General features: G+C 36.2%; 1 protein-coding gene across 7 annotated transcripts in view; it reads right to left on the bottom strand.

Moving 5' to 3' along the window:
* HERC2 (HECT and RLD domain containing E3 ubiquitin protein ligase 2) overlaps positions 1–12,011 on the bottom strand; it is a 113,683-nt gene that overhangs the window by 56,246 nt on the left and 45,426 nt on the right. For all 7 annotated transcript variants that reach the window (XR_012621980.1, XM_074815002.1, XM_074815005.1 and 4 more), the window contains 20 exons: positions 11,726–11,904; positions 10,595–10,779; positions 10,078–10,233; positions 9,620–9,805; positions 8,578–8,748; positions 8,368–8,471; positions 8,103–8,253; positions 7,281–7,495; positions 6,250–6,382; positions 6,013–6,140; positions 5,695–5,890; positions 4,958–5,094; positions 4,268–4,441; positions 4,052–4,188; positions 3,818–3,969; positions 3,365–3,556; positions 2,359–2,546; positions 1,665–1,857; positions 888–1,070; positions 122–306 (listed from right to left, as the gene is read on the bottom strand). Coding sequence is in view for 6 of the 7 variants with exons in the window: in XM_074815002.1 (XP_074671103.1) it covers positions 122–306; positions 888–1,070; positions 1,665–1,857; positions 2,359–2,546; positions 3,365–3,556; positions 3,818–3,969; positions 4,052–4,188; positions 4,268–4,441; positions 4,958–5,094; positions 5,695–5,890; positions 6,013–6,140; positions 6,250–6,382; positions 7,281–7,495; positions 8,103–8,253; positions 8,368–8,471; positions 8,578–8,748; positions 9,620–9,805; positions 10,078–10,233; positions 10,595–10,779; positions 11,726–11,904 (3,345 nt within the window). In the remaining variant the exon portion in view is untranslated. The remainder of the gene's footprint in view (positions 1–121; positions 307–887; positions 1,071–1,664; positions 1,858–2,358; positions 2,547–3,364; positions 3,557–3,817; positions 3,970–4,051; positions 4,189–4,267; positions 4,442–4,957; positions 5,095–5,694; positions 5,891–6,012; positions 6,141–6,249; positions 6,383–7,280; positions 7,496–8,102; positions 8,254–8,367; positions 8,472–8,577; positions 8,749–9,619; positions 9,806–10,077; positions 10,234–10,594; positions 10,780–11,725; positions 11,905–12,011) is intronic.

The raw sequence follows: 12,011 nt of genomic DNA, 5'->3' as shown, positions 1-12,011 counted from the left end.
TAAAAACTGATTTAAGCATGTTTCCCATCTGGTTTTTAAAATACACTTTTTTTTTTTTAAAGACAACTAAAGTCTACTAAATTTATTGCCTATCAAAGTAATTTGGAAATACACACATTACCTGTCTCTGTAGTGAAGCAGCAGTGAAAGATTCATGCCCCTCAACAATTTTCATTAGCAAAGTTATCCACTGAGATGTACTAAGAGTGCTGCACATCTGAGGCATGAGTGCTATACTTCGAATGAATCCCAACGTGCACCAACTCCTATGCTGTTCTTTATAAACTAATTTATTTGGCAAGGAAGCTAAAAACAAAAAGATATATACATATAACAGTTGACTTTTCCGCCAGCTACATAATTCTCTATATACTACATGGGGCTTTTTTGGACAAATCATAACACCAAGCTACTCCACTGCCTTTACATGAACTATTAACTTCCGTTTTAGAGCCTGTAAATAATTTTATTAAGCATGCCTTTAAAACAATTTTCATCCTTATACTGTTTCCTCATTTCAAAGCAGTTAACAACATTACTTCTGAAATTACAAAGCAGCTATGGAAATGAATATGACATACACAGTCATATTATTATCCCCAAACAGAAAAAGACTGCTAAGAAAGTCATTTTCTAAGCCAACCACACACATCCTGATGCTCCACATCTCATGTTTTTCTCCTGCTTTTACTGTTTATGTTCTAAGAATGCTCAAGATCATTTAATGTTGCCTTTGCTAACAATTAAGATTTTTAAAGTTCTGAAAATTTTTTAGCCTTTGGCCTTAAAGGATTAAAAACTAGTAAGAAAAGATTTACAAAGTTACAAGACAACAAAGCACAAAACAGAAGCACACAGCTGAGTCAAACTGTTTCTATATAATATACCTGATTTATCTATTGTTCCACTCTCCACAAGCATCCGGAGTAGACCACACAAAGTCCTAGTAGCATCACTTTGCATGACTTCAGCATGGACACCAGCAGAGAGACACAGTGTCTGCAACAGGTTCACAGTACTTGTCAGCATCATGGAAGTAGGGTGGAGATTCCTTTCAACTTGTTCTCCTTCTGAAGGGAGACATAAAAAGCAAAGAAATGCATGAATATCAAGTTAATCTATTTCACACAGAGCACCGAAACAAACACGATGTGAGAAATTTGTTGTAAATATTTTCTCTAAGATTGTCATAAATAAGATTCCCTATTTCCAACTGCAAGAGGAAAATATAAACCAGATAGTTTGTGCAGATATTTTCAAGTTATTCTAGCAGTATATGACTTAAAAGAAATTCTAAATGGAATGCCAAGAATAGGAAAGCAGTGTGACTAGATGTATAATTAGGCCATTTAAAAAAATGCACTTTAGAATGGCATTAACATATGTTAAAATGCATACCTCCTGGTAGCTGTAACTGAAACTGCTTCAGTTGGATAATACTGTTTTCTTTGGCCCCATGAATACGCAACAAATGTGATACCATCCTTTCTATCCTTTCTCACAGTAAAGCTATCTTAAAGATTCTGGTCAGAAATGTACACCTATTAAATTAACCTTCTTTGATGAAGCATTTTCTCCTATGAAAGAAGCTTTCTCATATTATCAATTTTGGAATTCAACTAAAACCCTGCCTCCACTTCTATAAAAAAAATTTTGTTTTTTACCAGAATCATCCTCAGTGTCTGAATCCTCTGTTGTGGGCTGTGTTGCTGGTGGTGGCTCAGCTAGTTTGAGATCGTATTTTCCCTCCTTCCCCATCCTGTAAGAATTTGTACTTCCAGTGTCCCACTGCACTCTAATCCAGCCATCTTCTCCCAATTCTCCAATCACACGACCCAAACCTGGGGCGGGTCCATCCTGGCAGAAGAGAGAGGCTCAAGTTACACCAACACCACTAATTCACATCCAAAGTTTGTAAAATAATAAAGCACTTGCTCTTTTTTGCTGCTAACCTAATGGTCAGGTAGTAAACATTCAATGTTTCAAAATCCAGCATAAAGTTGGAAAGCATTTCACAACCTTCAAAACAAAATCGCCCCAGTAAAGTGCAGCAACACTCATGTTTAGATCTAGTTTACTATGACCTACATAAGTGCCATACACACCTAGTTGGAAGTGTATAACACTGTAGTAAACAACTGATCCAATTTCCTGTTAAATCACGAATCAGAACAGTCTCACTAAAAAAGAATTTTCATCTCCAAAAATAAAGTTAAATAAATAATTATTTTATGTTAATTCTCCAAGTCTTTAAAATGTATAATGACCTTTAAAACTTGAACATAAAATTCACAGACAGACCACTGAACAGAGACTTTAGATTTTAACACACCCAAACCTGTATGAAAGAAGTTGTACCTGATCACCCCATTTCCAGTCTACCCCTCTCACCACTCTGGTACCAATTTTCATCATGGCTGCCAGCTCTGGTCCAGAAACAGGGAGCTGAACGGGTGTAGTTTCCTTTCTTGACTCTTCCAGGACTGTGGCAGAAGCGCCATGAGAAGAGGCAATCATATCTTCTTCAGTGTTGTCAGAACTAGGCCCTAAAGAGGAAAAAAACAAAATTGAAGCCAGCTACAAGTTTGTATACATACCTTTGTCACACTTAAACGTTAGGTTTGCAATATAAAAGCAGTAACAAACAGGAAAGATGACTTAACAGGTGATACAGTCAGATGAGTTTTTAGGAAACTAGGATATAATGGTTTTGAACTCAGAGGACTTTAAATACTTAATTTTGATCAGAAGCAAGTGATAAATAATAGAGGCAAGGACGAGTCCAGGGGCTGAACGGTTCTGCTAACAGAATTTTTTTTTTAAAACTTCTCTTGAGCACTACAGTTAAGTACCAATTACAAGAACAAATATCTGCTATTATCTAAGAAAAACAAGAAAGAAAAAGCAGGACAACTTGAATCATAGCAAAAAACATCACAGAACTTCTTAGAACAAAGGAAGCTTCCAGCTTAAATATGCAGACTGGGAACAGTTTTAATAGGTAGAACAAATGAAACTGAATGAGTAGGGAGTAGGCAGTTTTTAATATTTTCATTTGAAATTTTCAATTATTTGTAATGTTTCCACCAAAACTACACTATCACTCCTAAATTCTAGCAAAGGATGCCAAAGTAAAAGCTTAGGAGAAAAATCATGACTGAATAAAGACTATAATCAAACTAACTTCCTTCTCAATCACGCTTACAGATGTGGGGTTTGTATCAGGGGTAAAGATAAATAGCACTAAGTACTACCTTTAAGCAGCGAAGTCATTCTGTAGCTTGGGTACACCAACAAGTTAAAAATACAGGAGATTCATAAAACATGTGCTTTCTTCCAAACAAGAAACAATTAGATCTCATACCTATCAGTCGCAGTGTTGTTTGTGTCAATGCTAGCATGCCAGAATTAAGGAGGAGGCTCAAGGTATTAGCACCGTGCTGCAGCGTCAACATGTTAAGCATGACCAGCAGAAAACGTGCTTGTGGAATAGTTCCAAGACTTGGTCCTGCTGGATTCTCATTAGTAATTGTTTGTAGAGGAACAGGCTGCACACCTAATTCAAAAGTAATATAAATAACAGAGTCAGCTGACATTTGGGAGCACTCTCTTAAACACTGAAAAGTGAGTTAAGGGGGGGTCAGGGCAGGGGGTGGGTTGTAATGACACGTTGACAGACAGAAAGTCAAAGTAGTTTTCAGCACAAACCAAGGGAACGGATGTTAAGGTCCCAATAATTGGGAACTTTTAAAAAAATGCACCAACATGTATTTAAAATAGCTTTGTCCCCAGCCAACAGTGACAAAATGAGATTCACCTAGTTCTTTAAATTTTGCATTAGCATCTAGCAAGATGTTCCGGACGTTCTGAATAGCCCACGCATACAACTTTCCAAAAGTTACTTCTAGCAGCATTCTGTTAAACGGTGGGATCAGATCAACATCCTTCAAGCAGTCAGTAAGAGGTTCCCTTCACAGAAAAACAACAACAAAAGTAAGTGGTTTTTTTCTTACAGAAGAATTGTGAAAGCAAAAGCAACAAAAAGTTTTACCCTATATTGGCTCCTTCTGGAATTAGCCTCTGCCATCCACAGAACATAGCATACTGCACAGATGGGAGCAAAAAATTTTTTGCTGCCAATTTCAGAATAGTATCTATTCCCTCCAGACGAACTTCTGCTCTTTCCAACTGCAAAAGAGGAAAAAAAAAAAATTGTCACACTTACATAAACAGCTAATACATGCAAGCCCATTTTCATCCATTTTACCTGTTTTAATAAACATTTTCTCATTTTTTCTACATCCACTGGCTCTTCTTTAAGTGCAAATTCAACAATGGTGTTAAGGAGGGCAGACTGTGGATACAAGCCTTGGACATTTTGCTTCAGCCATTTATATTTGTGGACACCTGTAACTGTACTCAGAAGTGGCTGCCACTTATCCTGCAAAACAGGAAGGTAGCACGTTAAAATATTTTAAACTATTTAATTTGAAATTACTGAAAATATAAGTTTTCATGTAAAACCATGTCCAAATTTAAAATATTTGAGGGGGATGAGGAAGGAAACATCTTCAAAGCCAGGAAAGATCTTAGCATTATTTGTAACTCATTATCTTGTATACAATTGCTACATAAAATTTCAAATGCATTAATATTCAAAAAAAGAGGAAGCAACCCATCACAACCTTTTATTTTTAAATGAAGCTTTATCTGAACACTTTGAGATTATCAATAATCTAAAAATTAGAAGTTTCTTTACATATTCTAAATATGCAGTACGCAGGCTTATTTTTAAGAATTATTACAGGTTTCACTAAAACAATGCCCCATACTTAATTATATATCCCAAACTCCATTATCAGAATATTAAATGTCAAGCTGTAGCAATCATGCTTTAGCTCGTATTTTCTCCTTTTGTTATTTTTATTCACAAGGTTGATTAAATCTGATATCCTACCTTGGGTGATTTGATTGGTATGGGCCTTTTATCTATAGGTACAGGACTGTGAGGTACCACACAGGATTCTTCTAAATCACTCTCTTCGTTTCCAATTTTGGATTCCTCCACATCAGCAGATTCAGATTTTTTTGGCACTGAAATAAAAAAATTATTCTTTCATGTAATCTAGTAACATTTACAGTGTCACATTTTTAGGTTTGCATGATAGCTAAGCACAGAGAATGCTCAAGATCTGCCTGTAATGAACTGTAAATATACTCCTGGTGAACTCTGTGTTCAACTATTATCAAATTAACTCTGGTAATATCTGCAATATGCTTTTATTTTTAAAGGCCAACTTCAAAAGCACTCTGGTGTTTGTATACCACATTCATTTATTTCCAGTTAAACAGTCCTTTGACTACACTGCTTTAATAAAACATGACTTTTAATAAGATGCCACTTCTAGTTAAACTTTACTAAAACAAATTCAGAGGGACTGATATTGATGGACCATTCTTAATATGCTGGAACACAAGAAGCATGCCTTGCCTAAACTTGACACTCTTGTCTGACTGTTCTTGCTGTAGGAACTGACATGTAACCATTGATTTAGAAAACTTCATGAAAATGCCACAGAAACCAAATGGCCATGACGCTTTAGCTAACAAGAGTCTCAAATATAAAGCATTAAACCTTGGAATGAGATTGATCTTCACTGTTTCAAAGAAAAACCAACATTAATGCTGCCTTACCTCTTTTTTTCCTTTTTTCTCTAATTATTTTCTGAGCTACCCTCCGCCATCGGGGCAAGGAACTCAGAAGTTTAAATTTAGACATTATAGAGAGATCATTGCAAACTGCAGGACGTAATTCATTGAACAAGAATCTCAAACGCTCAATGACAGGAGCACAAACTTCCTTGTAAGAACGTCCTTGTTCTTGATGAGTCTAAAAAAGGCATTGAAAAGTTAGGTTACTATTTAATATACAATAAAATGAACAATATATAACTTTTTAATAAAACACTTCAAATGAAAAATAGTCTAAACTTCAGGAGGTAAGAGGCCTACCTTAATCAGTGAGCATTTTGCTTGGTAGACAACACGACACACGTCCACTACAGATTTTGGTAAGGTTTTGTGCTTTACCTGGTCAACTCCAAGGGTACCAGGATGAACAAGAGACAGTGCTACATGACCTTAATGGGAAAAGACAATCTCTGAATATGCATTTCCAAAATCATCCATAGCAGAGTTTAAACTGGTCAAAAATGTATTCTGGGACAGCTATACCACAAGCCTACCTACCCAAATCTTCATGCTTCAGAAGACAACATAATAACAAACGTCCTACTTCTTCCACAGGATGCTCAGGAGGGAATGTGATTGGTGTTGTTAAGTGACACTGTTTACAGTATCTCTCTATTTGACACAAGAAATCCTACAAAAACACACAACAGCCTCTATTTAACTTTGTTTTTAAATACAACAAAAGGACCCAAAATACTGCAGCCAGCATTTAACACTGAATAACCTCCACAATCTGAACTAACATTCAGAACTGAGATACAACACGCTGTACGCACTACTTAATACACAGCAATTACAACCCAATACTACAAAGAATATCCTGTATCATTGTTCTTGTATGAAGAGCAACATGGCTGAAGGAACAAAGCTGCTATTGCTTTTATCTCTTCCTGAGATAGCCAGGTCACCTAACACAATTTTTAATTGTCTTTTCCTGACTCACCATCATTGCTGTCCTATCCTCCCAAGGACTCACCTGGGGTTTTTTTTGATAAAGGAGCTGAACTCAAAGTATTAGAAAATCTGAAGTTATTACAGAAGACAGTGATCAATGTAAGTCTTAGGGGTTTTCATAACATCCACGATTCCAACTAGGTGAAACCTGAACCCCAAGGCACAAAGGGACTTTAAGACAAAGGCATACATGCACCTGACACACAAAATACATTCGCACTTTGACAAAGAAAACTCCATCGTAGATGAACTGAAGGTGAGCAGGGTCTGTCAATACTACTAAAACTTGACATGGGAAGTAACGCATTACTAATTTTTTTGGTAAGAATACTCTTAGGTTTTTTCATTCTCCCACTCAGTAATTTGAAAGAAAAAAATGTTGTGTTATAATAAAGTGAAATGAACAAATTTTATCCATTAGTAGTACTCAAACACTCCTTTCACAAAAAGTAATTCTGATATCACTTTTTCAATTGTTTTGCTCTAACTTTTGGAGAATTTTCACCAACAAACTGTTTCAGGCCACCACTGTCCCCCTACAGCAACATTTTTTCTGAACACAACTGAGGGCTTACCTTCACAGTGTGATCCTGAATATTATTATCTGCAATAGCTTGGAGAAAAGGCTGTGAATGGTCACTCAAAGTTAATCGATGTGTATATAGTTTTGATTTATTTGGGGTAGTGTTACCAGGTGAACTGCAATGGTCTTCATCTTTTTCCTCATTGTAACTGTAATGAATCTGACTAGTTTGCAAGCCTCCAGAAAAGATAGATGACTTCAACCATTCTAAAAGAAATAAAACAGAAATGTGTGTTCTGATGAAAGATTAAGCTATAAAGACCCAACAATTCCCTCAAAATGCATACACAGCCTCAAACAAGGTTTAGCAGCTCTTCCATTTGCTGAAACTTATTCACAGAAAAAAAAAGGTTCTGCAACTAAGAAACAATTATGTAAAAAAGCACCCATCACCTGTTTAGAGATAATAGGGCCTTAACTATTTTTCTGTGATTAATATTGAATTATACCCTCTATTCACCAAACTAAGATACCCAACAAGATAGAATCCAACACCAGATGCTTCAGGCACTCTTATTTGAACACAAATTAGTGAGATAACTGTGCTATACAGAGTCGCCTTTCTCTTCCAATATTCTACTTTGCATGTTACAAAATTCTATATATTTAACCGTTCAAAATTATCTAATCCCCATTTAAATCTTGCTAAATTATTGGACCTTGATGAGTGTGGTAATTAATGTTGACAATAAAGAACTTCAGAAGACAGCAAGACTAAAGAGACGCTAGTTAATTTATTTGGCGTGTGTCTTTTTCTTGCATGCTTTGACAAGTATTTATCACTTATTTAAACTCAAAATTAAGTTCTGCTTACTGGCACATTCAATTTCCAGAGGAGAAAGTGGTGTGCTCATTGCCAAGTAGGAAGCGTGCAGTCCAAGGAGAAGACCCAAATTCCTTTCTGTGTCTATTAGAGGTGATGACAAAGTACTGAGATCTGGTGTTGTAATCACTTCCTGGTCAGGCTAATTAAAAGAAATAGGAGTTCAAAGCTAGAACTGAGCTCCAACAGGAATTCTGAAAGCAAAGCAACACTTTACTTTAGAAAGCGTGTATTCATTAATATACAACATTTTTACCTCCATATACTGGCCAACACAGAAAGCATGCATTGACTCCCGTGTGTCCTCAAATTGCAAAGCAGCTTCCAAAGCAACAACTGGGTCCTCACCTGCAAACTGAGCTAAAGAAAGCATGAGGTAGTCAGTATGATATCTAAAAACTTGTTTATGCCATCCAGTTATGAAACAGAAGTAATCTGTGTCTTTAATTCAGATACTGATTCTCACCAAGTATGCTACTGCCAGTTAAAGACTGGGTTTGGAAGTCCTTTATATCATACACTTTGCCATCAATCACTGTCCAAAATCCTCCATCTTTGTTGTGGTTCTCTAGATCAGCTTTACGTATAAGTGTCACCTCCTCGTTATTTCTGCAACTCTGGCCAGTAAAAAATGAACCTACAGATATAAAACAAAAAAGAGATTTTATCAACAGAAAAACAGAAAGTAAAGTTTTTTCTAAACAGTCTTTTAACAATTGCCTTACCAAATTCTTCACTTCTGTTCAAAGGCTGCTTTGTCTTTTGATATTCTCAAAAGTCAAAATGGATATTAATATGTTCCTGTCTACATATTATGCAATTAAATTGTCTCTAAGCTGTATTCTTTTACGCACTAATCTCCAGTGTCACACTGTCAAAGACCTAGCATTGCCCAACTATATGGCTGTTCACCTTCATCTCAGTTTGCTCTATTAGACCAGTAACCGAATTTCCACATAGTTTTTGCTCTCCCCAACACACTACTGTCTAGCAGTGTGACCTTCAGCTCTCTTGGGTTATGACAACCATGTTTCATTCCTCCCTCCACCAATAAAATGCTCACAGTCAGAAATGCACATTCTCTGCTTCTGTTTTCACCCCAGACACAGCTCATATTATAAAGTCTCCTGGAAAAAGAAAACTTCCTTATTTTAAAGCTTTCACGTTACTCTCCCTTTATATTATGGATACAATTTCGTAACAAAATGCATAGATGTACTATTCACGTTTTCACTGCAACTTTTCACACTCAAAATGCAAAATGATGTGAACTACTTCTTTAAAAAGCAGCATTTGTATTCTTCTTAATGCTACATCTATACGTAACTTCCTTAAGAATTTACTGACAGAAATAAATACTGCCCTATGACTACCATATGAATTGGTTAATAAAAATTTGTACTGTAAAGTAGAATTCCCTCCTGAGAGCAGTTCATGAACGGTCACCATTTTTGTATAGTTCCTGTATGAAAACATAAATAAACAATCCAGATGCTACTAGTACATACCCATTATTCCTGGCCATGCTAAATCCTCATTGTCATCCCTTTCCTTTCCAGGGGCTAAATGGTTAAATCTGTCCAGATGTTCTAGCAGGCCAGCCAACAGAGGGATAGCACCAGCTTCCTGCATTAATCCAGCATTTTTACTGAGGAGTAGCACTATAGAAACCACCAATTCTGGAAGAAGAATGCCTAAAACACAGAAAACAGGCAAGATATTCAGATTTAATTCAAGACCTATGTTTACAGCATCACGGAAGTAAATCACCAATCAATACATTCTGCCTTCTATTATCACTTCAGCACAAAGCTCTTGCCTTCCTCATCAAATTTGCCCTCCTCTCCCATCAATCAAAAGATTAAACTGACTTTTTTTAGTCATTTAGACCTTTCAAGAACATCTACAATATAACCTTGTAATTTCGTGGAAGGGGAGGAAGGACGGACAGCAAAGAAAAACCTACCTGTTAAATCTCCATCCACAACACGAGATACTTCTGCAAAATGCCTATGACTAGTAGAAGCAATGCTGGTTGCCACAGGAAGTATATCACCAATGTGCGTGCACAGAAGAGCAGTGTATTTCTTCAGTAAAGAGCCAACACCTAAGAGGTCAGGACCTGTATAAAAAGGAGGAAGAGCACAAAAAAACTATCACCAGTCATATTTAAGAACCAGATTTCAAAAGCTGTCAAACTCTTCTGGAATGCAGCCACTCAGCACTGAATTAAGAAACTATATCTTTTTCAAATTTTTTAAAAGTTTATTATCTAGATCTTGTAACCTTCCAAAGAGAAACTTTCCTTTACAGAAAACAATTTAAAGAACCTACTTTCAAACACTTCTCAGACAGACTCAGCAACTAGGCTGATAAATGAGACAAGAAGATAAATTAAAATAAGAAACTCCTATCCTGTAAAAGAGGTATTACAGAAATACTTGGGGGGAGGGAGCGGGACTTATCTTTTTACAATAACTTACTGTATGTATTAGGGACATGCCCAATACAATCTCCTGGGTGAAGTTTACTAACAAGTAGACGCTGAAAACGGAGCAACAGGTCCAGAGAAGCGGATCTCTCTTTGCTATAATGTTCATGGTCCATGCAGGAAGAAATGCGACGAGCAACATCTTTTAGTTTGGCTATCGTCTGTGAAGCAATGTTCCTAATTGGTATAAAAGTATTGTAAAGTACTTAAAGCTGATAGCGAAGACAGTCCACAGAAACACAGGTTAAGCTTTTGCTAGAATTTCACATAAATATTTAAGAAACCTATGCAAAGTGTCTTCGTGGGATGTTCCCTTGTTTGCAACATAATACCCAAAAAGTCAATGGTTTTTGTGGAGGCATTTTGTTTAACATGATACATAAAATACATCAAGTTTGCATTTTTTGTCATCATTCACTACAAAAACATAATCTGACAATTTTCACTGAAAGGATGCAATGAAAGTCACGGCACTATGTAGCTCAAGAGTCTCCGTACCAACTAAATGACATGGTTACCATCACAATTAAGTGAAAGAGCACAATGAATTTCTTAGTAATCTCGTAACTGCTTCCTACTACATATTAAACACTGCTGTAGCTGACAAAGAAGCTTTATTCTCAGCACCGTATTGGTCACGTCTTCACAATTCTTTCTGTGTCAAGAAATTAAAATTCAGGTTTCTTCCCCACTTCTAGCCCCACCTAGAGTCTCCTCGAGGCAGAATATTCAATTCTAAATAAACAGGGCAATACATTCAGTTCTAAGTAAATTTGTGCTGATTCTCATACTTTGTAAGGACAGGCTTTTGAATGTCTGTTCTGTATTTGTTACACAGACTTTCAGAGTACAGGAAGAAGTATCAAACTCCACAAAAGCAAGGCAGTAAGACTTTCTAAAATCAGGTAATTAGGTATAGAACTTTGCTCCTTAACAAACATAAAATAGCAAAACTATAGACAAGCTAGAAGAATGTCCAATATTTTGAATTCTGACAAGCTAAAATGCTAGCAGGAAACTATTTATCTGCTAACCAAAATCAGTTCTCCTTTAATTGACTAGTTCATAAAATATCTAAACAGATCTTCTGTACAAAAATAAAAGTCAAATTTGAAGTAATTACCTTAGTAACTGCTGAATTAACTGAACTAATGGTAAACTTTGTTTTCCTGCAGATTCATAGATTCCAGTATTAATAAGGTCTTTGTCCAGTGGAGTCCTGCTCCTATGAAGCGTTGATGCATTTGCTTCTTGTTCATCAATTTCTTTTTCTTTCTGTGCTTCTTTTTTTGCTTCAATATCCTAAAAAAGTAAATCAAGTTAAAGAACACGTTCAAACTGCCACTGTGATTATGATACATTTTACCTTCGAGTATTCATGATAAGATCAACATTACTTTTCCCTATGC

This window comes from Strix aluco, chromosome 2 (genome assembly GCF_031877795.1).
Source record: "Strix aluco isolate bStrAlu1 chromosome 2, bStrAlu1.hap1, whole genome shotgun sequence".
NCBI lineage: Eukaryota > Metazoa > Chordata > Aves > Strigiformes > Strigidae > Strix > Strix aluco.
This window is presented reverse-complemented; position numbering and strand designations above follow the sequence as displayed.